The sequence below is a fragment of the Biomphalaria glabrata genome, chromosome 14 (assembly GCF_947242115.1).
Source record: "Biomphalaria glabrata chromosome 14, xgBioGlab47.1, whole genome shotgun sequence".
Lineage (NCBI taxonomy): Eukaryota > Metazoa > Mollusca > Gastropoda > Planorbidae > Biomphalaria > Biomphalaria glabrata.
In genome coordinates this window covers 35,181,459-35,208,924 of record NC_074724.1, presented here as the reverse complement: position 1 = coordinate 35,208,924, position 27,466 = coordinate 35,181,459, and the positions used below count along the sequence as shown (strand labels likewise).

The 27,466-nt window shown below is 36.7% G+C and overlaps 1 protein-coding gene across 4 annotated transcripts; it reads right to left on the bottom strand.

Annotated features, from left to right (window-relative positions):
* Positions 1-2,960: 2,960 nt before the first annotated feature.
* LOC106064311 (uncharacterized) lies at positions 2,961-27,366 on the bottom strand. 4 transcript variants are annotated; one of them, XM_056010423.1, is made up of 13 exons: positions 26,917-27,366; positions 23,287-23,457; positions 21,512-21,597; positions 21,073-21,202; positions 19,456-19,622; positions 17,241-17,367; positions 15,848-15,976; positions 12,615-12,809; positions 11,242-11,532; positions 9,863-10,024; positions 7,487-7,579; positions 6,575-6,804; positions 2,961-4,540 (listed from the first exon to the last, which is right to left on the bottom strand). In XM_056010423.1, exons 1-13 carry the CDS (start codon positions 27,056-27,058, stop codon positions 4,142-4,144), a joined length of 2,322 nt encoding a protein of 773 aa, XP_055866398.1. In that variant the 5' UTR covers positions 27,059-27,366; the 3' UTR covers positions 2,961-4,141. The 4 variants fall into 4 exon arrangements, with proteins under 4 accessions (XP_055866398.1, XP_055866399.1, XP_055866400.1 ...); XM_056010424.1 differs by having other exon boundaries at positions 12,615-12,806; XM_056010425.1 differs by lacking the exon at positions 26,917-27,366 and adding an exon at positions 26,061-26,898.
* Between the last annotated feature and the right edge of the window lie 100 nt (positions 27,367-27,466).

Genomic DNA, 27,466 nt, shown 5'->3' with positions numbered 1-27,466 from the left:
TGGGGGGTCAAAGAAGATTGGGGGTCAAAGAAGATTGGGGGTCAAAGAAGATTGGGGGTCGGAGAAGATTGGGGGTCGGAGAAGATTGGGGGTCAAAGAAGATTGGGGGTCGGAGAAGATTGGGGGTCCAAGAAGATTGGGGGTCGGAGAAGATTGTGGGTCAAAGAAGATTGGGGGTCGGAGTAGATTGGGCGTCAAAGAAGATTGGGGGTCAAAGAAGATTGGGGGTCAAAGAAGATTGGGGGTCAAAGAAGATTGGGCGTCAAAGAAGATTGGGGGTCAAAGAAGATTGGGGGTCAAAGAAGATTGGGGGTCAAAGAAGATTGGGGGTCAAAGAAGATTGGGGGTCGAAGAAGATTGGGGGGGGTCGAAGAAGATTGGGGGTCGGAAAAGATTGGGGGGTCGCAGAAGATTTGCGATCGAAGAAGATTGGGGGTCGGAGAAGATTGCTTCAAGAGCAGATAGAGCGTGAAAGAATGCAAAGCTAAATCTAAGACAAAGAACTGGGAAAAAAAAAACAAAGGAGACATCCAAAGCTTTGTTTTGTTTTTTTTCTAAGTATTGCAAACTTGAGTCTAACTTGTATCATGAGTGAAAGTGTGGGCTGTCGTTCGGAGGCCCAATGACCATGGGTTCAAACTCTTCCCCCGTAGTGTTTGGGTGGGTGTGGATTTGGGAAGTAGATTATCTTCATACCTCCTTAAAGGGAAACTCCGATGGTTTTTCAAATTTGAGTTATTGACATATTGGAATTCTGCATAAAAAGTTGTAATAGTAAACATTTTATTATTTTTTTATTTAAATGTTTAGAAACATTTATATTTAATAAATTTGACAGTAAATTCTTGACATCTCAAAAAAAAAAAAAACGGGGTGCTTTGAGATTTTGTTTATAGGTTAGGCATACGTCACTTCCATCAACAATACTGAAAAGGAAACTAGATTTAACCAATCGTATCGTTTCATTCTTACAGGCTCTTGAGCTTAGTGAGGGTCTAGTCCAGAGCTATGGTACAGTTATAAATACATGTATAGGTAGATCTAAAAGCATTAGGATAACCAACTCGAGAAAAAAAAGTAACATTTTCATCTAAGCCTCTCCTTTTCCCAAGAAGTAAATAGATCGTGTGTCTGACTGATTCGAACAAACTGGTCAGTGTAAGGCAGTGGCGGTTACAGAATAGGAATATGAGACAAGCTCCCCCCAGTTATCTCTGTTCTCGGCCACTTATAGCGAGTGGGGCCCAGGAACGGGGACGGAGCGCTGTGTACACGGCACGGCCCGGTCCGGCCCAGTCAACCGATATGACCGTCTACCGTTGGGAGCCCTCAGACAGGACAGGGGTGAAGAGCCCCATGTCCAGGCCTGGTAGTTGGATAAATGCCTTTCTAACCACCAAGGGGATAATGGCGCCTACTGGACTTCACTGAAGGTCAGTGTAAGGCTAGTCGAGACTACCTGTAGTCGGTCATGACAAGACAACCAAGCGATAGTGTTTGTTGTGTGTTGAGTGGTCAGGCGAGAAAATACACACTGCCGTGGTTAGTTAAGCATGTAAATCTACTTTTAATACACATTTTTTCTTTGCTTACAAGATGCTAGATCTAACTGCATAGACGAAAATATATTTCTTTTACGAGAATGTAAACTTTGCTGTATGGTCTCCCGTTATACAATAAGTCAATAGATTAAATTAGTAGGCTGGTGTGACGTCACATAGAAACCCGGTGAAAGTCTGACTGTTTTTGGATGCGCAGGAAAATTACGTTAGAAAAATATCAATTACTAAGTTATTATTGCAAATAAAAAAATAATAATATATTCATTATCTGTAAATCAAAACACATATTATATCAAAAATTGTCAAAACTATCGGAGTTTCCCTTCAAAGAGTCCCGTTGTGGACCTAAGAAGTAGACTACCTTGAAATCTGAAAGAGCATCCAAAGAATGTAAAACATCAGAAACATGTTAATAAAGCTTTAATTGTGTATTATTTTAACAAAGTGCTTACACAAGTTAGCTTACAAACATCTCTAAGGAACAAACTAGAACAGTACGATTCGGATGTTAGAGAGGACGCTGTTATTTAAAATATCTTTCTTGTCTAATCTCTAATACAGCGGTGTTGAGATATAGACTTGGCAGTTGTTTTATGACTGCTAAACCTAAAAACAAAGACAAATTTGTTCCTTCCTTAGAAAAGACAACGATCAGGGGCATTACTAAACATCGCAAACAAAGTCACTAGATTCCCTCATATTAACTGACCTAATAGCTGCAGGACAACATGTAGATAGTGCACACGTGAAAACATGTACTTTCTACGTCTATATAGTATTGTAATGTACGCAGTCAAAAGAAAGACACACTTGTGGCACATTAACTTGACATTTCTTAACACGAAATGACATAAACTGTGCCGATGTGCAGAAAATCGAATTCACATTTCTTAATAATACTGTTGTAAGCCTGTCCCCCCCCCCCCGACTAATCAGTTTTTCCACGTGCGAAATAGTGTTTTGTTTTTGTTTATGCTGGAGATTGTAAAAAGGACAACTGAAGTGTGATAGTCTGTTGCGGGACATTGGTTTTTGGGTATTCTGGATTGGGAGATTGAGGATTGTTTTCGTAATCTGTGTTTGTGGATCAGTTTATGTGAATTCAATTTGGATTATCGTAAATTTCTTTTACTGGGATTATCGACTCATTACAACTGGATTGTGCTTTGGGAAGAAGTCTGCAATCGAAGACGACCTGGGAATCGGTGAGTTTTTTTTTTTTGTCTTTCTACCCACGTCCTAACAATACTTACATTACATACACAGTGATTGTTAAACAAAGTCATATTAACATAATATATGTATAATATATATTGTTAGGATCCTGTCTAATCAGGCCTTCTGTAAACACTGCTCAACACAACAAATCTAACTTAAGAACTTGACAACAAGAGTTCCAAAATAATGTGGTACTTTAATAACAAATAAATAACAGCATATACTACACAATAGGCAACATGATTTACTGGCTGCAAATGCTTTACTGTACATCAGCGTACTTCCGTACCAAACTCTACTGTCTCTCTCATCCTGGACTTTTAATGCTTCACTCGACAACACCACTGTGGGCTTACAGTACCGGAGTAAACCGTTGTCTTATGTAAACTACCTGACCGAGGCTATTCACTATAGAAGGCCTTAACCCTAGCTAGCAACGTCGCAATCAGTGGGCATTTTAGAACAAATAGCATGTTGCCCCGTTGTACAGACCTATGACCTGGCAACGAGTCATTGGTCTCCACTGCCCACATGTTTCGACGTTGCAGGTCAGTGTTCAGGCTTTCTATGACGATTGGTCTCGACCTAACACACCGTGGCTCTGTTTCTCCACAGGCTTTTAAATCACGTGATCAATCTCGAATGATTTTGCAATATGATATGATAGTCTATATGGTAGTACTAGTACTGTCCCATGTCTATTGACACAATAGTCTCTCAAGGTCAAGGAGCAATTTAACATGTGTCCTATGTCTGACTCACGTAGTGCAGTAGGTCAAACACATTAACCGTATCCAGTCCGCCTCTAGATGTACTAGATGTAGATCAAGTAACAGTCTTAGGCGCACTATTGTTTCTTATTTACATAAATGACCTACCAAATTACATTAGTTCAGGAACGAAAGTCTTAATTGTTCAAATTACAGCTGATGGTTTATAAAATGTGAGGGCATAAGTTTATCGCTCGATGGTCCCGGGCTTGTATCCTGACCGCTACCCCTCCCCCTTGTCCTGCGAGAGGTTTGGACTAGGAAGTATATTATCTTCAACTCTGATGAAACATACGAAACATGTAAAATATTTTTAAAACATTTTCTTTTTGCATATATTATAGGAAATGGGTGTCAGGTAATATTGTATTTCATATATTAACACATATCAGAACAGTCAAACCTTGTACCTGCATCAAGTCTCAGATATCAGCTCTATCTAATGACAATTACTTTTAAATATTTTATTCAACTATTTTATATTGTATTAAGAATATTCATCGTCAAACATCGAATAACAGTAGAACGTAGATTTTCCTGAACGAACTTCTATATACAAACAGTAAATATTGTTCATTTCTTAAAGCCTGTTTATTCTTTAGCATCAGTGTCTGCTAAACTCCCCACACCTTCTTCAGTTGCCGCCACTGATGTAGCCAGATAGTCAAGACTGCTGTACTCCACAGCCTCATAAGATGGTTTGACTTCTTTCACGATCTCTTTCTGCTTTTTATCCTGTGTCTGCTTCTTGTCCACCTTGTCTTTAACTTTGGGTTTTTGCACCACAATTCTGGGGGTTTTGCTACTTGTGTTGATTTCTACACTGACGTAGACCAAACCTTCAGGACTAACTGTTCGAGAAACGTCTTTGGGTTTAGCTTCTTTTCCATCTAGCTCTAGGTTTGGGATTTCTTCTGCGCTTAAAGGACTGGCCTTATCTTCTTCATTATCTTTATGTTCTTGGGCGTCTTTTGATACATTGGTTCGTGTCTGAAATTAAAATTGATGCACATGGAAATTTTTGATACATATTATTATTACAAATTTAAATAAAATCAATAAATTATAGCTTTTATATAGCGTTACTTTCAGCGCTAGGGTCCTATCTCATTTATGGACCAGTGTAAGTGTGTCTGGGGAGGGGGTGTATCTGGTAGAAGATTTTAGGCGCTCAGTAAACACAGCTCTCATCGAGTTGGGTGTCGAACCTCAAGCCCCCCCCCCCCTTTTTCATAGATAGCCCAGCCAAACCAAGCTCAAGAGTACTTAGCCTCTCAACCAAGCTTTACACAAAATACTACAAACGAAAGGGAGATTCGTGTTATACATTGAGGTTATAAATTGAAGTATTTTATCATTTTTAAGTGACTCTTATAATTCAGTGTAATTGCAGGGGAAGGGAAGACACATTTGTTTTTGTCTTTTTTAGATGGGAGCGAACCAAAGGCACCATAAGTCATAAGTATTCAAGATACATAATAGTTGTAGTTTCCTAGCAACGCTAATATTTTACAAATAATCAATATTCCTTCAAAGATACTTTACAAGCTGTTTTTGGCACAAGTAAGAATGAGTTATTTGTTACGGAAAAGTTTTGACCTAGAGCCAATGATGTGACTAGTAAAATCAAGGATAGATTTTAGGCAGAACAAATTATCAGCCGATGTAACGACACTACATCCAGGACGTCTTAGAGCAGGGGTTCTCAACCTGTGGATCGCGACCCCCTTGGGTGTCGATTGACGATTTGCCAGCGGTCGCCTAAGACCATCGAAAATATGGATTGTTATTGTCTATTCTTCTATTGCTGTGTGGGGGGGGGGGGGTCGCGGCGGAATGGGGGATTGTAAAAGGGGTCGCGGAGCTTAAAAGGTTGAGAACCGCTGTCTTAGAGATAGGAAGCTTGTTATGAGCGTAGAGAGTTAACTGACATTTGACGCTTGCCTTCGTCACTATAAAACTTGTTATTGGACATTCAATATCAGCGTCGACTAATCTACCCTGATTGTTCGGCCTTTCGCTGGTGTTATTGGATTTCGTCGAGTGTTACCTCTGTTTTGTTTTTGCACAAATAATAAGGCTTGTCTTCGAGTTCGAAGATTAGTGAGGAGTACAGCATTTCCAGTGGCTGCGCAGCTCCAGCTGTGACCTACATATTTTGCCACAACCAGGCCAAGTATAACCATTGTCCGCAGGTGGTCGATTTAGATTTTCTTTTCGTCGTCTGCGTTTGTCCTCGGCAGCAGATTTTCTTTTGGTCTCAAAGGTGTATCCTGCGGCCTTCGTGAGTTTTTGCACTAGACACCGCGGAAACGCCTAACAAAGCTCACTTTGTCACTGCTTATATTTAGAGTAAATTAAAGTTTCCCTTTCAGATATTGATGTAAAATCATCTATTTCTGAAGCCCACGGTTAACAAGGGCGTCCTGTGGCCAGCACAACTATTAACTGCTTTTACTTTTCCCCAACTAATGTTCATTACTGTTGGGTGGGATCAGGAGCGCCCTATTAATCCCGAAATTCAAAATCCCAGTTTCCATGGGGATTCGAACCCAAGATTCCTCGGTTTGGAAGCCAAATAACTTTATTACTCGACCACAGAGTCTTTCTTAGTTAGAGAATTTACGTTTATAATGTATACTAGTCTCATTTTCTCCAATAACCATTGTATCTTATGTATCTCTCACGGTAGATTACGTTTGGTAAGTAAAACTAACACACACACACACACACACAGACACACACACACAGACACACATGCACACACTCACACAGACACACACACTCACACACACAGACAAACACACACACAGACACAGACAGACACACACACACAGACACACACACAGACAGACAGACACAGACACACACTCACACACACTCACACACACACACACACACAAAAGTACTGGCGTTCATAATGAAAGCTTAGAAGCGAGACGTCATCGAGGAGTGAACAAAACTATTTGAGAACCACTTCACTAAATCATTATCATCATGTTGGTGTATAAGCCAACTGCTTACATTCTCATAAACATTCACATCTTCCTTCTCGTCGTCCCACGTGACCAGCGTTTTCCCAAGAGGCAGTGTAGCGGCTTGATTTTCTCCAGTTGCCATGGAAACTCTGTTCTTTAATTTGACCGATGAACCAGACTTTCGTGCCGGTTTTAAAACTTTGGCGCTCTGTTGAGCCTTGTTTTCAAGAACATTGTTGTAAATATTTTCAGCAACCTCAGTTGAGCACACTGGGTCTTAGGGAGAAAAAAATATAAATTTCGCTTTAAAATACAACTACAGGTAAAAACATTGTTAACATTCTGATAAATAAAAAACTTTAAAACTTCTCTTTTCATTGTATGACTTAAAACTATTAAACATTTTTTAGAGCAAATGTTTACAATAAAGAAAAAGTGGAATAATGAGTACTAAAAAAGTAGGTGCTGCCCCACAGTTCAGTGCAAAGTTCCCAAAGTTCTCCAATTGATGTTTACTTTCACATTGGTTCACATACCGACACTAAACACTTCGGAATAGCCGATAAGGGCATTTTCATAGAGTGCGCAGACTAAGGAAAAAAAATGCCAGTACGCCACGTGGTTAAGCAGACCCAGTTGCGACCTACATATTTTGCAACAAATCATGCAGACAAAGTCGTTGTCAATGAGAACCCCCACTAATTTTGTATGAAAGCGATATTTTTTAAATCTGTGTACAACATAGTAGTCGAATTAGACTTCTGCACAATGTAGTTGAGCCCAAGGCTGAAAGTCGCTGTGTTTTGTGAAACTTTTTTCTTTATTTCCGCCTCTGATTTTATTTTATAATTTTGTTTTTGAAGAAAAACTTTTTAAAGGTTACTCTCATTGCTGTTTACATATCATTATTTAAACATTTTAATTACATTAACGAGTTATGCTTAAAGCCCTTACTCACCAAATGCTTTATTACTGCTGTTGTCATTTCGTTGACTGGACTGCTGGGCGGAGATAGTCTCTGATCCACAATTGTATTTAAAGTCTTTCTGGTCTTGTTATTTAATCAGAAAACAAACATGTAAACATTGTAGCGTATACTTTTTTTAAAACCAACAATTCATACTTAAATGTAAAGTTTATTAACAATTTTTTATTTTGATCTGAAATCATAAATAGTCTGTGACATTAAACCTCAGAAAAATAATGGACTTTTGGGTAGAGAATTATCTAGTTTGATTTTCATATACCTGTACAATGCTCATGTAGTTTTTCAGAAATAGGGTGTTGGGGGTCAGGGATATCTGATATTGTGTTGATTGTTCTGGAGTAGAGTATACTTGTATCATTTTTCTGTCATTGGTTAGGTAGTATGTCTTTGATATTAAATAATATTTCTATTACTATTATTATATTTTTAGGTTAATCACTTTTCAATTGTTTATGATTTAATACTTGTGAATTATGATAACTTACAAATAAAAACAAAAAAAAAAAAAAAAAAAAAGCCCACAAAAGAGGCAAGATGGCCCATTAAAGAGGCACATAAGCCAAAAAAAGAGGCAAAGAAAAGAGGCCTAAGGCCCAAGGATTCCTATGATGATAAAGCTAAAACTGAATAGCGCAAATTCTGAGGTTTCCTTAAAAAAAAAAAAAAAAAACAACCCTCAGGCAGTTTGCAGCACACACAGTTCTACACTCTTGCGGACTATTTAATTGGGCAATATCGCAAATGCCCAGTGGGCCGGTGTCTAAATAGGCCTGTGGGGCTACTGAACGGGCCCTATAAAAATGCCTGTAAGTTTCGTTAACGTGACTGGTCTCTTCTTACTTTTTATTAAAGATCTTTACACACTTAACTGTGTAATACTAGCCACATATGAAAATAAAATTAAATTAAAGCTTTTAAATAGCGCTACTTTCCTGCTTATAGCATGCTCAGAGCGCTAAGGTCCAATCTCGTTTGTGAATAATGTGTGTGAGTGTGTGTGTGTGTGTGTGGGGGGGGGGTATCTGGGAGAAGGCTTTTCCGTGCTGCCTTTTAACGCTCAGGAAACACAACTCTGCTCGAGTCGATTGTCGGATCTCGAACTCCCTTCATAGGTAGCCAAGTCAAATTCAAGCGTTCTTAGCCTCTCGACCACGCTTCCCACAATATTCCCAACTAATGCGTTAGCTTATACCCGTTCAGTAAGTTTCAATTCTCTTTACACACAAAGAGATTAACAAAGAACATAATATCGATATTTTTTTTTTATAATCCTACATAGTGAAAACATACTCGTGTGAATCTTAAGAGAGACCCTCGCGAGCCCATCAAGACGACTCTTCTGAACGCATAACACGCACCCATCAAGTGTTATTCTTTACTCTATTAGCTATACTAAAATAATGTAATACATAATTGAGATTGCGATTGCATTAAGTGTAGGCTTAATGAATATATAGGAGGTGCGGTGGCTGAGTGGTAAAGCACTTGGCTTCCGAACCGGGTGTCCCTGGTTCGAATCCTTGTGAAAACTGGGATTTTTACTTTCGGGATCTTCAGGGCGCCTCTGAATCCATCCAGCTTTAATGGGTACCTGACATAAGTTTGGGTAAAAGTAAAGGCGGTTGGTCGTGGTGCTGGCGTTGTGACACCCTCGCCAACCGTGGGCCATAGAAACAAATGACCTTTTCAACATTTGCCCTATAGATCAATAGGTCTGGAAGGGATCTTTACTTAATAAATATATTTAAAACAAAAACAAATTGTTATTGAAAAAAAAATATGCTTGATACAAATTCATTTAAACAATTTTAAACTTTAAAAGAGAAAAATTAATTATTTTAGTGCCCAATGGTTTGTAAAATTTTATTAATTTAAACGATAAAAACAAGACTAGGACTTGAATGTTCCTGGTCCATTGGTGAATTCAATGCGGGCCGACTCTGAGTTTGTGCGATAACACGAACTCTTTTTGCAATCTTGTGTTGTTTTTTTTCCGACTCTCAGTTTGTGTTTGCACACAGACTATCTTTGCTCTGGATTTCGTCACAGCTTCTCGTGACAAGGAAAAAAAAAAAGCTCGCTCCAAAACTGCTATGCCAAAGTGTCACGTTCAGGCTCAAGTTTTCACTCCATCCTACGAGATTCTCCATAATGGTATTGCGTCAGCAAGCGACTAGCTACTTAATTATGTAGGAACAATATAAACATGTATTATGCATAATTTCAATGTGATTTTCACGTTTTTAGAGTGTTTCTTTTTTAATCTACATTCTACTAAGTGAACATTTGAGAGACAAGCCTAATTTGTATATTAAACACACACAAACTAAAATCTGTATATATTACCAGTAAATGTCGTCTTATTATTCGCATTTTGTTTTCTTTTTCTGACCAATACAATGATGACCACACAGATGACCAGCAAAACCACAACAGCTACTATGGGTACGATGTAGAACACGATGCTATTTTCAGAAAATTGACCATCTTGGGAGTCTGCAGACAATCCTGCAGTGGACAACAACAAATGAGATTATTGTTTTGTCAAAAGATAAATGATGAGATTTGAATTAGATCTATAGCAACAGATGCTGTATAAAACATAGAAAAGAAGCTGATGAATATATGTTATTTTTATTGTTAAATGTTTGTTTTCCATGTTTCGGATGTTCCTTTAGAGTTGAAGATAGTTAACTTCCAAGACCACAGCTCCCTCAGGACGACGGGGGATGGGAGCGGGCAGGGTTTGAACCCGAGACCATCGGTAAGTCCGAAAGACAGTCCAGAGCGCAAGCCGCACGACCAGGCAGCCATAAGTATAAGTACATAGTTTAAGCTTTTAAATACAAGTTCGAGCAGGGGAAGGTAGGTGAACATATTTCTGGTTAGAACTACGGAACAGTTCAGGGAGGCGAGTAGACTGTATATGGTTAAGTTTTTTATTTTTATTTTTATTCCGAGTCTTTATTTAAGACTCATATATAAGAAAGACGAAGACTAACATTTTTTTCTGATATAATGTTATAAATTTTAATTTAAGATATTCAATATGATGGCATTAATATAGTCTGACGGTTAAGAGATTGTGGAAGTGTCGGATTACCGAAAACGTCGGATCACCAAACGTCAGCTGTACTTCAAAGAATTAAGCTTATATGTCAAGAAAATTCTAGATTATTTTTTTTTTTAGTCTTTCAATTCTTCTTCGTTCTCATTTTCAATGTTATTAAAAAAGGATAGTTGACTAAGAAAAAAAATGTTTGATATAAAACTACAAAGCATATGATTTCAACTTTCACATACTAAACGACAATCTAAGCCTACAGACATTCTAAAAGTAATACACTATACAAAGAGTTTTATTTACGTTGGTTAAAGAAAAACTATTAATCTTTGGTTTCTTCCAATTCAAAACAATATGTCATGATTTTATTTTGGAGGCAAACACTCTGACTCTAGCAACCCATTCCAAGCTCTAATAGCACTAGGGAAGAAGGAGTATTTGTACAAATTTATCCTAGCATATGGAATTATGAATGTGCCTTTATCTTTGTGTCTTTCTGAGTATTTTATTAAATTTTATTTTTGTATTTGAAGATTAAGGTTCAGTGTTTTATGTATAATTGCTACTTTACTATTGAGTCTTGAAGGGTTTTTAAATTTAGTGATTTTATAACATAAATAAATCTAAATAAATGTCATATAAAAGAATATTTTTTCTTTACCTTTTATTAATATACTAGTGGTCAAGTGACTACACTGTGTCACGATCTGGTCACTCTCCACGTGTAAATAAAAACTGTAGTTTATGTTGGCTGATAGTCCAGTGACATTGTAAGATATCGACTCTGCATTCTGATTAGAGACTGTGGCTACCACGACGTCTTCTGTCGGGATAGCTCTAAAAATGTCAAATTTTTGTTTAGATAATTTGTCCGTTAGTGGCGACCAGGTAAGTCTGACTGTGTCCTGGCTCAGCACTTCTGATATTAGACTTTTAGGACACTGTGGTGGACCTAAAAAAAAACAAAGAAATACAAAATAACCGGCTGATTTAATTCAATTTCTTTGTGTACTTGAAACAAAAGAAAATATGTTTGTTAATATATTCAGTATCTGGAGAATGTACAGAAACAACCAGCTAGGGTACATTTTAATCCCATATTGGATAGAAAACTCCTTAGCTGCCATCTGTTGATGGTCTATTTTGTTGATGATTCTATATGTTAATGGTGCATGCGAGTTCATAGCAGACACAACAACAGAATGAATAAATAATATACTTAATAACGCAGGCTGATAACTTCAAACACTTTAATAAACAATAAAAAGGGCACAGTCCTCTGTCGTCGCTAGCCTAGCGTCGTCCTCTAAGGCGTCTTGTCCGTTATTCTTCTAGTTCGTAATCCTGCTCTGTTCTTACTCGTCACATCACTTAGGAAAAACCCGATTCACATCAACTTCTACGCGTTGTGCGTCATTACAAATTCTTTTATCATAATTATATGTTGTTTTTTTAACCATCCATTAAATCCTAAGTTCTCCTTTTCACTGTGTTACCATAACATGGATACTTAACTCTTTCTCTCCGTAATTATTTACCACATTCTGGTGGAATCAACGTTGGTATCGTCAGTTAGGAGAGAAAGAGTTAAAATGCGCTTACCAGTTTGTCATAGAGCATGATTGATACCATGTCTTATCGCCTAGTCCAACCAGGTCTAATCGCATTAATTGCTATAGTACGGTATATGAAGTCGACGCATATTATTCACGGGCCTGCGTACGAAACTCGCTCTGGGCCCTGCGTATGCAACTCGCCTCGGGCCCGGCGTATGCAACTCGCCTCGGGCCCGGCGTATGCAACTCGCCTCGGGCCCGGCGTATGCAACTCGCCTAGGCCCAGCGTATGAAACTTGCTTCAGGACCCGTGCATGAAACTTGCCTTTGGTCCCACGTATAAAACTCGCCCTGGGCCCTGCGTATGAAACTCGCCCTGGGACCCGCATACCGCTAAGTCCGCCTCCACTAATACCTATAAGCAGCACAATGTATAACACTTAAACACAAGTCTCTATGAACTCATGTGAAAACAAACCTGTGATGTTGAAATACAGTTGTGCCGAACCTTGTGAATTCCGTACATAAATAAAATATCTTCCATTATCAGATGACGTCACGTTGTAGAAGCGTACGTAGATTTCTCCACGCGCTGACATCTCGTCCGTGTACGAGAAGTTGATGTTGTATTTCGACTCGTCGATCTTCTCTGATACCCATTCTCTTTCTGCTGCTCAAAACAGAAGATACACGTTTATTTCAAACTAAATTTTATAGCCACACAATTAAACGAAATACATTATTTTGATTATCCATAAAACAAAAAATAAATGAAAAAACAACAGGCCTTTGAATGACTTATTATTTACTCTATTGTTTACTTTTTTAAAGTATTGATATTTGTACAAAATTCCCTTTCAGTCATTGCGATCTATAGGGCAGATGATGTTAAGGTCATCAGTTTCTTTGGACAAAAGTTAACAAGCAGGGTATTATGTAGCTAGCACAACGATAAACCGCCTTTACTTTCCCAACGAAAGTCAGTCACCCATTAGAGCTGGGTAGACTCCCTAAAAATCCAGAAATTCAAAATCCAAGTCTTCACCAAGACTCGAACCGATGACGCCACGTTCGAAAGCCAAGCGCTTAACCCCTCAGCCACTGCACCCCATTGATATTTACTGATATTAAACAGAAACTTCATTAATAATGCCTTTTTTTATCCATTACAATTTTCAAATATTTGTCTTTATTTGTCGAGCCTGCTAACAAATACATACTTTTATGTGAAGGTTTCTTGGACTCTTTCATGTTTTTGGTCGATTGAATAAGAGAAGTCCAAGAACTCATAGTTATTTCAAATTAATCTATTTGGGCTAGAGCTACAGATGTCTCTTTTTTTTTCTAAATAAAGTTTTAAAAACGTTCTTACTTTAAAAATATCAAGACGGAAAAATGACTTTGTGATTATTTTTCAGTACCTAAAGATACAATTGCTAGTCATTTTAGTAGACAACTGAATGTTGTAGTCATTTTGTGAACATATAACTTCATATTCTGTTCATTCTGGTGGATAAAGAGTTTTAGATTTTGGTCATTTTTTGTGTACACTTATAAAACAAGCGTAATATTCTTTGATGTACACACACACACACACACACTCACACACACACACTCACACACACACTCACTCACTCACACACACACACTCACACTTACTCACTCACACTCACACACACACACACTCGCACACACTCACACACACACTCACACACACACTCACTCACTCACACACACACTCTCTCACACACACACTCACACACACTCTCACACACACACACTCACACACACATTCACTCACACTCACACATACTCACACACACACACACTCACTCACACAAACACTCTCACACACACACACTCACTCACACTCACACACACACACTCACACACACATACTCACACACACACTCACTCACTCACACACACACTCACACTCACACACACACACACACTCACACACACACATTCACTCACACTAACACACACTCACACACACACACACGCTCACACACACTCGCACACACTCTCACTCACACACACTCTCACACACTCACACACACTCAAACACACTCACACACACTCAAACACACTCTCACACACACTCACACACACCCACACACACACTCACTCACACACACACACACACACACACACACAAATATATTCTTTTTTACGTTAATTACTAGTAGCTACTAAAGATTCATCTAAGTATTAAATTAATCACTGCTACTTCGCGACTAAGGTAAACAGATTATTTTTTATGAACACCATAAATTAGACATCCCAGAATTTTCTTTCATTATAAATCCACCGTAGACAGACTAAAGAAATATTTGCAAATGATTGCCAATTAACCGGCACGATGCTGGAAGACGGGGTGTGGCCTAGAGATATTCTGTTCTATATACTTGATTTATCATTAGCATAATTATTTTCACGTTAAATCGAAAAAAAAAATATTGAGAATGCGTGTAAGCGTTCAGACTATATCGTCAATTAAAAAAATAAAGGTTTGTAATAAAGCCTGGTAAAAAAAATGAGTCTCTCTCTTTTTTATTGGCTGCCAACTAGTCACGTGCTTTACTAGTAAAATAACTGTGAACGATTTTAGTTATGCATTATTAAAAATAATAATAAATTGTTAGTATACACAGGCGCATTCCGTGCCATAGAGTTAAGTTCACAAATACAAGAATTATAAAGAACAAGGATATTTTTTTTTCATTTTTTTTTATCTAAATGTGCAAAGTTTTAACTTGATCCGAGAATGTGTGTGAGGAAAATAACGTATACATATGTTTTACCAGACAGACTGACAAACAGAGTGAGTTGATATAAGCTTTGTATAAAGATAAAAAAAAAAAAAAAGAATACCTCCTTTACACAGTGCTTAGTTTTAATCACTAACGAATCACTGTAAGATTAGGAAAAAAAAATATTCTGCAGCATTCTTCGTCCACGAGAAAGAACCCTGGTTAAGCGAATGTATAGATCTAATAGACTTTATACAATTCCAATAATAGGACTTACATCTAGACTCAGGAGACTATGCGCAAAATTTCCTGAACATTAAATTATTGTACTCTTGAATGCATAATGCCTACACGCAGAAATACCCTTGGAGGTTGAGTCCTTTCAAGAAACTTAGTTTTTCATTCTCTAGCCAAATTTAAATTTATCTTCTTTCACTACTTTGAATAATTAGAACGTTCAAACGAGAGTTTTCTAAGTCTGGCCAACGGTCTAGTAATTTTTGTGCCAACGTTATACAACTACTTTCAAATTTTTGGGAAAATCGTTGGAGCCGTTTTCGAGAACCGCCTCCACCCACCCAAAAGATTCCAGGTTTGTGTTTCCACGAAGTTACGACTTGAATAAAGATATTATAAAAAAGACTTTACATCTTTTATACAAATTTTACAGCATTTATTTGTTCTTAATTACTAATGATTATTTGATAAAAAAAAAATATTTTCCAAACAATATACACCAACTGTCGAATTTGTAGGAATATCCTAAAAGCCGTTTTTGAGATCTGTTTCAAGGTTTCATCCACCCCGAAGGTTCCATGAAAGAGCGACTTGAATAGAGGTATAATAAAAATCATCAACATAGGTTATTTTATATATTTTTTTTCTTCTGAGTTACGAAAAAGCTAAATTGCTAGTTTTAAAGATGTACTTGTTAGATATAGTTTAAACTACTAACCTTTGTATACCAATAGTAACGTAGGCGTGCCATATACAAAAACACAGAATTTCCCTTCAGTTTTCCCAGTGTTCACAGAATAACGAAGGTTTGTGTTTGAAACATCTTCCTTGCAGTATGTCGCTTTGCCTGTTAAAGTGAAAGGAATGTTAAGAAAAAAAAATGCCCCAAGGCTGAGTTCTTTGTAAAGAAAAAAAAATGCCCCAAAGCTGAGTTCTTTGTAAAAAAAAATGTTTGTACACGTTATTTCCCCCACACCCAATCTCGGATCAATTTGAAATTGTGCACACTTATTTCTTCTACCTGACAACACAAGAATCCATAAAAAAAAATAACCAATTGGCCAATTAACTATTTGTTTTGTTTGGTATGAAACAAGGGAACAAACTTGGTAGAAGTGGAATTAGTTCCCTTGAGGAGGCTTGAGCCCCAAACATTTCTTTCGACCATCATTTTGAAGACTAGGGGAAAGACCCCCGATTGAATACCACATTCCCTTTCCCATTTATGTTTGTATTTTGCCCTCTAAATACAAAGAAATACAAATTTGATTTCATTAATTGTAGTTATATATTTGGCCGCTAATCCGTTTTGATTGTAGGGAAACGACAATGTTATAAAATAGCATATCTTGCTCTCTCTCTCTCTCTTTCTCTCTCTTTCTCTCTCTTTCTCTCTCTTTCTCTCTCTCTCTCTCTCTCTCTCTCTTTCTCTCTCTCTTTTTCTCTCTCTCTCTTTCTCTCTCTCTCTCTTTCTCTTTATCTCTTTCTCTCTCTCTTTCTCTCTCTCTCTCTCTTTCTCTCTCTCTTTCTCTCTTTCTCTCTCTCTCTTTCTCTCTTTCTCTCTCTTTCTCTTTCTCTCTCTCTCTTTCTCTCTCTCTCTCTCTTTCTCTTTATCTCTTTCTCTCTCTCTTTCTCTCTTTCTCTCTCTTTCTTTCTCTCTCTCTTTTTCTCTCTCTCTCTCTTTCTCTCTCTCTCTTTCTCTCTCTCTCTCTCTCTCTCTCTTTCTCTCTCTCTCTTTCTCTATCTCTTTCAAAACGAAAATAGAATCTATATCTATATCTATCGTTTTGGTGTTATTAGGGTTAGTTTTTTTTTTATTCATTTAGTCCCCAATGAAAATGTAATCACTGAGGTGAACTATAGTCGTTCTAAGACTGAAAGAAGCTAGCGAAGAAATATCCTTGCGACTAGATATTGATCTGTTACTGTTGAAATTGAAGACAGTTAAGAAAACTATACGAGGTTTTTAAATCCCCTTCCACCTTTTTTCTCTAAAGATTTCATTGTTCAACCACAACTTCCAAAGTCTACAAAAAAAACTTTCTCAAAATATATTACCCTCGGTTTCATTAAATCACAAAAGAATTTAAACACGTATATCTTCGACTTACACTGTACTTTGAGAATGCCTTCTAGGGAAATAGCGTTTACACTGCGTTCGCCTGTAATCCGGCAGACGTAGACACCGGAACTGTTACAGTTTGGATACATCACGTGACTCAGTTCTTTACCAAAAACCTATTTTTTTTTTAATAAAAATTTTAAATAAATTGATAAAAATGAAATTGTATGGCGAGGAGAATTTCTCTCCAGTAGACCTAAAAGTAACATAATAACGTATAATAATAATATATAATACATTATAATAATATATATATATATATATATATATATAATATTTGTTTTAGAATTGAACTAATTTTTTATATTTTGTAATCCGTCGGTTGGGAGGAGCGGTCCAACTTTTGTGCGAAAATAACAGTTAGTGAAAAAAAAATAGTTCAATGTTCCGGATGTATAATATATGCTACTTTATTCTTTGTGTATTTAATACTTCATCTAAATCAAGTACTGGCAGACCTGCCAGCGCTACAGGTGGCAAAATATGTTGGTATGCCTAGCCACGGGAAATACTGCATTCTTTTTTTTTTTAAAAGGGAGGAGTATTTTAGTAGAGAAATTAGGTCATTTTTTATTTTAAAAATTTGTCACTAAAAATCTTATAAATGTTTTATATTACAATCTTATATCAATTGTGATAGGTCTTCCCCTTGTATATGTTGATGGCTGTCTGACTTCGGCAGATTATTATTATTATTATAGCTTTTATATAGCGCTACTTTCATGCTTATAGCATGCTCAGAGCGCTTTTGGTCCAATCTCATCTTGGACCAGTGGGGGGGGGGGGGGCCTTTGGGCGCTCAGTAAACTCAACTCTGCCCGTGTCGGGTGTCGAACCTCGAGCCCCCTTCTAGGTAGCCAAGCCAAGCCAAGTTCAAGCGCACTTGGCCTCTCGACCACGCTCTGGAGCTGTCCGGATTTCTTGTACGGGTGTATTCGATGCCCCTAACAAGTAATAAGACCAACACGTAACAAATAGAAGAATTAAGTCCAAACCATTACACAGGCTTTGCTGAAGTTTAACACTGAAAAGGCCACAGTCGAGTCTCTGTCCGTAATTAGAAGTTATCCCTAACACCCTCTGACTCTATAATTAATCTAGAACCCCAAAGCAGGACGTTTTTGCGCATCCGTTTTTGGCGCGAAGATCGTTTTTGGCGCAGCCGCATGGGCATAGAACCGATCTAAACCATGACGCCACTAAAAGTCGTGTTTAAAGTCCGTCAACTATGATACGTCTCTGTACTGCTTAATGACTAACAATCTTAACACAAGTCGCCTCCCCGTTTTTACCGTCAAAGGATGCCATTGAGAGTGAATATAAAATGGAGAGTGAATTAGCACCTGATTAACTGTTTTTACTCTATCGCCAATTCCTTATCTCCACCGAAAACATGGTGTGAGAACAAGAAACTTAAATACGGCGAAATTTTTATTTCCGTTCATCGGCAGACTGTAAAATTATTCTATGAGATACATTTGTCATACTTATTTATAGAATGACTTTGTTTTGGAACATTTAGAATTCTCAATTTAAGGGAATAAAAAAAAAATTACATTAAATGAGATTGGGTTTAGAAACTCAATGACTTCACTGTCGCTTTTTCCCCAGCTTTTTCTCATTCTGAGAGTTTACCGATGTAGAAATAATTTTGGGCCTGGAACTTACTTTCAAACTGTGCCATAATTTGCTTGAAATACACAAAAATATTCCAAAATTGGACTGTTTGTCTCAGAGTTTTGCAAGTCTAATAATAGTTTTGTTGCAACCTAAAGCTTCATACAGACATATCGGAAAAAAAAACTTTTCTTAAATAGGAACGTATTTAAAAAAAAAATACTTTTTTTTTTCGTGGCAACCATTAACCCCCTCCCCCCCAACCCTTTAATGTAAATAAGCTTCTCTCAACCTGTGGGCGATTGGTCTTTCTGTGAGGGAAAGGGTTTTGAAGATACATTTTATTTTAATTTATCTAGACAGTCACGTATGCCACATATGCGGCCGGCTTTTTAAAGCGAGGATTGGACTTTACAGTCATCTTTGAGTCCATATGAAATGGGAAATGTGCTCATCTTTGACAACTAAGGAGGAGCTGTATGTATATACTGGTTTTCTTGCGATTTTCAGATTTATATTTATCTTTAAGATTCAAGTGAGAATAATGATCGAAGTTAAAAAAGGACATGATAAATTTCACTACTTACATAATGTACTGTTGATAGTGTCTCGTCAGAATTTCGATATAATAATTCTAAATAATGGTTTTCCATGCCAACTTTTCCACACTTCCAAATATTCTTTACTAGAGCCGTGGTTTCTGATGTGCTACTATCAAAGTCTGAACGATTTAGAAAGAAAAACTCATCCCTTTCTGAAAGAAAAAAAAAACAAACTTTATTTTTAAAAATTACCTCATAATGAGATAATTACGTCTTAAGCTCATTCATGTGTACGTGTGGAAGCGTGGTCGTTAGGCTAAATACGCTTGAACTTGCCTTGGCGTGGCTACCTATGAAAGGGGGCTAAAGGTTCGACAACTTACTCGAGCAGAGTTGTGTTTACTGAGGTCCTAAAGGCAGCACAGAAAACCTTCTCCCAGATAACCCCCTTAACCCACTGGTCCAATATAAGATTGGACCATAGCGCTCTAAGCATTATGCATTATTAAGCATAAAAGTTATATGCTATATAAAAGCTATAACTTAAGTTTAACTTTTTGATCTAGTCGTGCTTATTAATTAATAGAGTTAAACTCTTCTCTACGTTCTTACACATCATAGTGCCAATATATCTTAACGGTTTGTTATGTTTGTGCAGGATTGAATGGTTACGATTATAAATTAATATTGATCTAAGTTTAATCACAATTATTTCTTTTTATGATCAACACTGAATTAAATCGCTCAGATATAAGATTGTTCAGACTATACATATTATATATTATATTGTATTTATTTCATAACTATCAAATGAAATACACCTCAGTAAGATAATGAAACTCATAATCATATAATCCAAATGCCGAAAATGTGAAAATGTGGGCAAAATTAATTCCGCACTTCATAGCAGGATGTTTAGCCCTATCAAGAATCTGCCTACCTAGGTCTCCATAACCATGTTGCAAAAATTAATACACCAACACCTGGCTTTAACACATAGTTTGATTAATAGGGATACACCTCCTTATTACAAATACTCTCCACAGTAGGTTCTCGAATTAACCGATCACATATTATACTGGTATAGGCATATTTGCACTAACAAAACGGTGGATGCGACATGATCTGCTATTAATTTACACACACAAAAAAAAGCCGCTACAATCATTATAATCGCAGAAACACTATCGCATAATAAAAGGAAAACCAAAATGGAAAAACAAAGAAAAAATGGTAAACTAATTTTGGAGATTAAGCGGTCATGGATGTTGTCTAAAATAACAATATCAACTGAGGGGATAATGACAACTGACGTCGCAGATACCATTCAAGGTTCTTATTATCCCTAAGAAGATTCTCGTTGCCTGTTAGATGGCATTACTGTTGCAAACCTGCCACATCACCAGAGAAAAAAATAAATAAATTTATAATCATTTTATTGGGAAGTTTCTGCAGAACAAGCTAGTCCTAAAAAAATAGTAATTATTGTGAAACATTTTGACAACAATCTTCACAGGTTAAAAAAAAAAACAACTTATGTAGGTTTATAAGCTTCTGCGTTCTCACTATGAGAACACAAGATCTTGTCTTAATTTAAAGAGAGCTCTAATTTTAATGTAGAAGTAATCGAGGAAATGGAGAGATAACACGTCTCCGTCCTACCTGCAACAGTTTGGCAAATTGATTTTAAATCTCTATTATAATCCTCCAGCCATACATTTTTATTCATAAACACATAACTTTTTAGATATGCTGGTCTTTGGGTCTCATGAAAGTTGGTATAGTTAGCAATCTGAAAACATCGAAAAAAAAAGGTTAAGGCCAACATTTAGCACTTCCCCCCTTTCTCTCCCTCACGTTCGTTAATCCAGTACCGCGGCCCCCCCCCCCCAAAACGTCAATTTCATACATTTTCTCTTTTTTTTAATCAGTTTCAAAATAACCTTAATCAAATAATAGTATATTGATTGTTCTGTTTAAAATATTGACAAAATAAGAGTTCTTATCTGTAAACATTAACACTACAGCTGACTTGTTTAACTTAGCTGTAGGGATTTTATTGGCGTAAGTATATATGTATACTATTTCATGAAATGACTACCTGCCCATTTTTCCATTTATATTGACCGTTTTTGTCTGCGTCCGTCAATCCAATGTGATACCAATCTGTATCAGGCAACAAAGAATCTGAACATTCAAAATAATAAAAATTAAAAAAAAAAAAAGTTTATATAAAATAAAAAGGTTACAAAGACAGTTTGTGTGGAAACACAAACTCAAAATCGGCTCCCGAAATGGTCCACCCAGGCTGGTAAAAAGGCAGATTTCAATATTTGTAGAAAGAATATTAGAATGAAATTCTATCACAGGTAAATGACAGAGAAGAATGGAGAAAGAATGCTGACCGATCTTGTGTGGTGCCCCAACGGTCCAGCAGACAATTGGATAGGTGAAAGTGAAGGTTAAGTTAGATGGGAGCCTGGCCTAACTGATGTCTTAAAATGAGTATCTAATTGATCTAATTGTTTTGTAAAGAGTCAATCTCTTATTAGAAGCACTGAAAAAAAAATCCGCTAAGTTCCTCTAGTTAAGTGCGCTAGTGTAACAAAAAGTTTGCGCGATAATCTGAAAAAAACTACTTATTAATTGTTGTTTTAAATTATTTTCCACTTATATGCAAATTAAATAGATTTTTTCTACTAAAAATAAAGAGTAATATTTTTTTTTGTAAATGTGGTAGTTATGACAGAACTGACTTATCTTAGCAATACGTTCGTGAGCGCGCCGAAGTTCACGCAATAATATGAAAAACTACTTATTAATTGTTGCTTTAAATTATGCTCCGCTTATATATTTTACTCTTTAAAATATAAGTAAACATTTTTTGTTTGGAAATATAGTAGTTAATATGTCAGAACTGACAAAAATCTAAAACCGTTTGCATAAATGTGTTAAAAATATGGTACACTGTTGCATTCTTTACTAAATAGCCTTCTATGTTTGTTACTATTAATAGAGAATAGTTATAAAAATGGTTTAATTTTTTATGAATAAACTGCTTGCATGTTTCGTTTTCACAGAATAGAAAAAAGTAGCCGCTGCATCAGAACTTTCGTGTGCTTAAAATATTATGATGTCGAATTTTCTATATCTTTTCTAGTTTACGGGATCTAAACTGGTCGGACACGGATGTCTTTTTTTTTCTTTTATTAATTCAAGTACTGTTTTATTATAATAACATGTACCAATATTGTATCAGACACAAATTTAATATAAGCTTTGTAAAAACAGACAATCACGTACCATAACCATAATACAGATAAGTGAATATATTACTTGTACAATACTGTACATTCTTGTATTTTTATGTTTGAAGAGAGTTTTGCCAAGAAACTGACACTCAATAAGATAGTACCTTCCAAACTCAAGAGTCAGCCGGCTGTTGCCTGTTGGGCAAATCTTATGCTGTGTTCCACTAAACTACGGAGAAGGAGAAATTATTTTTAAAATGTCATGCGCCTACAAATTAATTTTTCTATACGTAAGTGCTAAGAGGAGGCGCGGTGGCTGAGCTTTAAAGCGCTTGGCTTCCGAAACGGGGTCCGGGGTTCGAATCTTGGTGAGAACTGGGATTTTTTATTTCGTTTTTTTCGGGCGCCTCTGAGTGCACCCAGCTTAAATGGGTACCTGACAATAGTTGGGGAAAAGTAAAGGCGGTTGGTCGTTGTGCTGGCCACATGACACCCTCGTCAACTTTAAAGTTCATTTAAGATTTTACTTTTATGTCTAACATTAGGTTATTCTTATAATGTTAGTGAAGCCGTAAGCGAAAAAAAAAATATATGCTTTAACTCTTATTTTTTAAGGTGCACCTACTTGCAATAAAGTTATTTGTCTTAAAGTCCAATATATAAACTAAGTGTCCTCCTGAATAGACGTCAGCACAATATTTGTCAGCTTGTTCATGCGTTTTATGCAAGTTGATAACAGCCATACAAGTGTGAGTGTCTCTGTGGTACGTCATTCCAGGCTTACAGATTTGACAGGCTGTTTGAGAAAATAAATATTAAATATTAAAAACTATTTTTTCTTGTTAGAATATATCACTTGTTATTGTTAGCGGTCCCCTTTAGGGAAAAATCTTCTATAAATTGTGTTTAGTCTGTCTCTCCTTTTGAAAGGTTAAATCTAAAAATAAAAAAAAAAGAAAAAAAAAGGGAGACAATCTGATTTTAAAGTATTTTGTGGCTTGCAATGTTAAGATGAATTCCCAAAGCGAAACAATTCTTTTTTATAAGTTAATTATTTAAGCCGTAGAAATAAAAATACACCGCTTTTAAATCATTTCATAAAAACAATGGAGATTATTGTCACGGATGAATGTGTGTATAATCTATTTTTATATGAGAGTTGAAATGTATGCGCATATAACCGGAAGTCTGTAATTAGACAAAGACAGAGGCCAGTGTGTGATGTATGCTCTCAAGAGTACTAAAGTTCTGTGTTCGGCTTGACCGACTTATTTAGTGTTTTGTAATTACAGCTGAACTCAGGGACACCTAGACTTAGTGAGAAACTAATGTAGTTTCTATAGCGCTACTTATAATAGAAAGATTTGACAATTATATTCAGAAAGAGCGATAGTTTTTGTAAAGTTTTGTAGAATTTATGACTATAACTTTGTTTGTTAATCGTAAAAAAAAATGTATAGATAATATATATTTAGTTCGTCCATCGTGGTTCGATGATGACCACTTTTGTCATCCAGGGGTCTGAGGGCTTTGCACTGGGGGTTTTGTGCCTCCTCATGTGCCTGGTGAGACCAATGTGAGCCTGGAATGTTCGGCTGCACACTGGGCAGGTTATTCCAGCTGGAGCTAGTGTCATTGGCCTTGCTTTTCTTCTCTGGTGTTTTTCTTCTGCCAGCGATGTTCTCTTTTCCTCAGCAACCTGTGCGCCAGTTTTCACAGAGCGACGCCATGATGCTCTGTCATGTGCCTCTGTCTCCCAGGTGGCTGGGTCAATGCTGAACGCCTTCAGAGAAGCTTTGAGGGTGTCCCTGAAGCGTTTTCTTTGACCACCTTGTGAGCGCTTTCCTTCCCTTAATTGGCCATACAGGAGTCGTTTAGGGATGCGGTGGTCTTCCATTCTGCAGACGTGTCCTGCCCATCGCAGCTGGGACTGCATCAGGATTGTGTGGATGCTTTGCAGACCCGTTCTTCGAAGGACTTCGGTATCTGGTATTTTTTTATTGCAATTGACATTCAGTATTTTTCTTCTTTGCATGTTTTTTGTACACTGTCCGTTTTTGAGGCATAGAGCAATGTAGGGAGGATGACAGCTTGATAGATCCCTAGCTTTGTATTTGTGGTGTTATCTCGTCTGTTCCAGACATTTTTAGACAGTTTGCCATAGAATGCATTGGCCTAGGCGATACGCAGGTCGATTTCATTATCGATACATTGAATCTGTCCACTGCAATTATATCATGTCCAATTATCTTGATGCTTGGATCCGAGTAGGCTTTCCCTGGAGCAGGCAAATATAAGACATTTAGTCTTATTGTTGTAGTTGTAGCAGAAAAAAATATAATAGCTATCTGGAAGATTCTTAGCGACGTGACAATACTTATAACACAGCATGTTTAATCAGTATAATGTAATTTATAAGAACAGTTGTTGCAGAGACTTTAATGAGAGAAGTCATGTTTCTTAGTTTTTATTGGATTTAGTGGAATACTCTGACGTTGGATTAAATTATTAATTTGTTTATTAACTCTGTCTTTATCACTCGGTTTCTTTTGGTTTAAGATTAGTTTCGTAATAATCAATAATATTTGTTTCGGTGTTGTTTCTTAACTGTGTTAGTTAAGGGAAAACGACTACTGATTTTGTGCTGTCTCTCTGTCCAACTGACGTGGCAGCGAGCTATTGGTTTAACCTCCCCACAGGTTGCGAGTGGACTACATCTCCAATTTGCAGATGTAAATTATAAAAATAAAAAAAAATGGGGCAGTCCTAAACTTCGTGTCTGGTGATGAGGAATTCTTATTGGAGGATGCTTTAAATATTAGATGTTGTCATTTTAGCCTCTGCCTGTTCCCCAGTGTACTAATAAAAAAAAAGATTCAGGTTAAACTAAACATTAATGAGCTATCATTATTCGAGTATTACGGAATCTAACAGAGAACGCCTATTCTTATATTAATCTAACCAATAACCAATGTTAAATAGCATTTTAGTTGTATCTTCTTGTTTGGATTCTGCATAGCATTTAAATTTCTTCCTTGTAAATTTAATGGAAGACTCTTGGAACTCAAGGACCATGGAGGCTCCACTCAATCGGCCTGACTGAACTACTGATAAGCCTGGGGGAGTGGGAGGGGGGGGGGAATCCAAGCAGATTTTAACATCCCAATAGACAACACTGCAAATTATAAATACTTAAAAGGCACTTGCCCCTCTCTATCTCTACAACATGGTTCACTACGTCATTGTTTAAACAAATAGATTTACAATTCCTTTTTTTAAAATTAATTCTTCCTCTCTTTGTATTTCTAGATTACTTCTCGTTTGCCAAAAGCGACTAGTTGTTTTTTTTAGTATTATCGCAATATTACTGTAAATGGTTAACAAAATTATACGACTGACCTAAGTCCATTTCAGCAGACAAACATGAAGTTTATTTTACTACAATAATAATAATAATACACTGCACTCCTTGTTAGTGCTACAAGTCAAGAAATAATAAACAATTCTATTCGCATAACAGCGGGTAGTTACTAATCACGTCCGCATCTCAACGGGTAACAATAAGAACAATTACTACTAGTGACACTGGAGCTTCAACTAGATATCCATTGAAATACGAATAATACTTTAATATTCAATAAGCACATAATGAAATCAACTCTCAAATATAACTAATCAACAATCACCAGTCCATCGACTTTCATGTTATATACATATATACACCAGTCCAGGAAGCAATGTCCAACCCTTCTGGACTGGGAGCAAGACCTTACTGACTTGACTTGACTGAACTCAAAGACAACTTTATTCATTCTACTTCCTGTTTTCTACATCAGGAATTCCACGTGTCTTTTAAACTCTTAACATGACGTGAACTTTAGATCATCCAATGACTGTGACAATTACACAACTGGTTTTGAGGTGTGGAACCTTTTTCATAGTTTTGTATGTTTTTTATATTCTATATACACCGCAGCGGTGTTTCAAGGATTGGCCTCTTAAGTCACACGAGAAGTTGCAATTGGAAGAGTCAGATGTCAACTGCCGTAACATGACATATATAGTCTATTTTATATATTAATTTTTTACGATAAGAATATTGCTTGGCACAAATATGAATAAAATATACATCGCCCTATATATTAAACTACATTTTCTTAGATTTTTATTATTGTCATTTATCCTTAGATTTAAATTGTTACTAAACGTAATTAGAAAATGACAGGTGACATTTTCGTATCTTGTAACTACTTACCAACAAATTCGGTTACCAATGTCAAGAACATTGGTAGAAGAGATAACAAATTTGCTAGACATGTATAAAACATTGTTGCTTTATAGTGACAGCATTTAATGGTAAACGCAGATTTAGTTTTGATCCATGAAGAAATTACCATTATCCTGTACTATTAATCGCCTGTATATTCCCTGTTAAAATTTTTTCTATTTCTTAAAAACTACACAACATGATTAAAAATGGTGTAGATCAAAGTGAATAAAAAAACAACAAAAACTAAACCAAAAGTGCCGCTTCAATTTGGAAGAAAGAAAAGAATAACTGAGTAGCTCTAGGTGGTAAGTTTTCACATCCGACAGTCGCTCAGACCACTTAAAGAGTCACGTGACTATCACTGTACTCATTCGGTGTTCAGGTTAGCTCTAGAATAAAAACTGTTTAAATTACATTCTTAATGACGTAATGTTTTCGCTTGCACAAGAGACGTAACCGCCTTGCACAACTGTACACTGTGTGTATTACAAGCAGGCGGCTGTTCAAGTGGCCTTGAAAATCTACTACTCATGGT

Excerpts from the sequence above, each read along its gene's own strand:
- LOC106064311 (XM_056010423.1), bottom strand. The coding sequence starts at position 27,058 with ATGGTAATTTCTTCATGGATCAAAACTAAATCTGCGTTTACCATTAAA. Across the intron at positions 6,805-7,486 it reads CAGCAGTAATAAAGCATTTG|ACCCAGTGTGCTCAACTGAG; the intron begins GTGAGTAAGGGC and ends TTTCTCCCTAAG. Across the intron at positions 4,541-6,574 it reads ATGTGAATGTTTATGAGAAT|ACACGAACCAATGTATCAAA; the intron begins GTAAGCAGTTGG and ends TTTTAATTTCAG.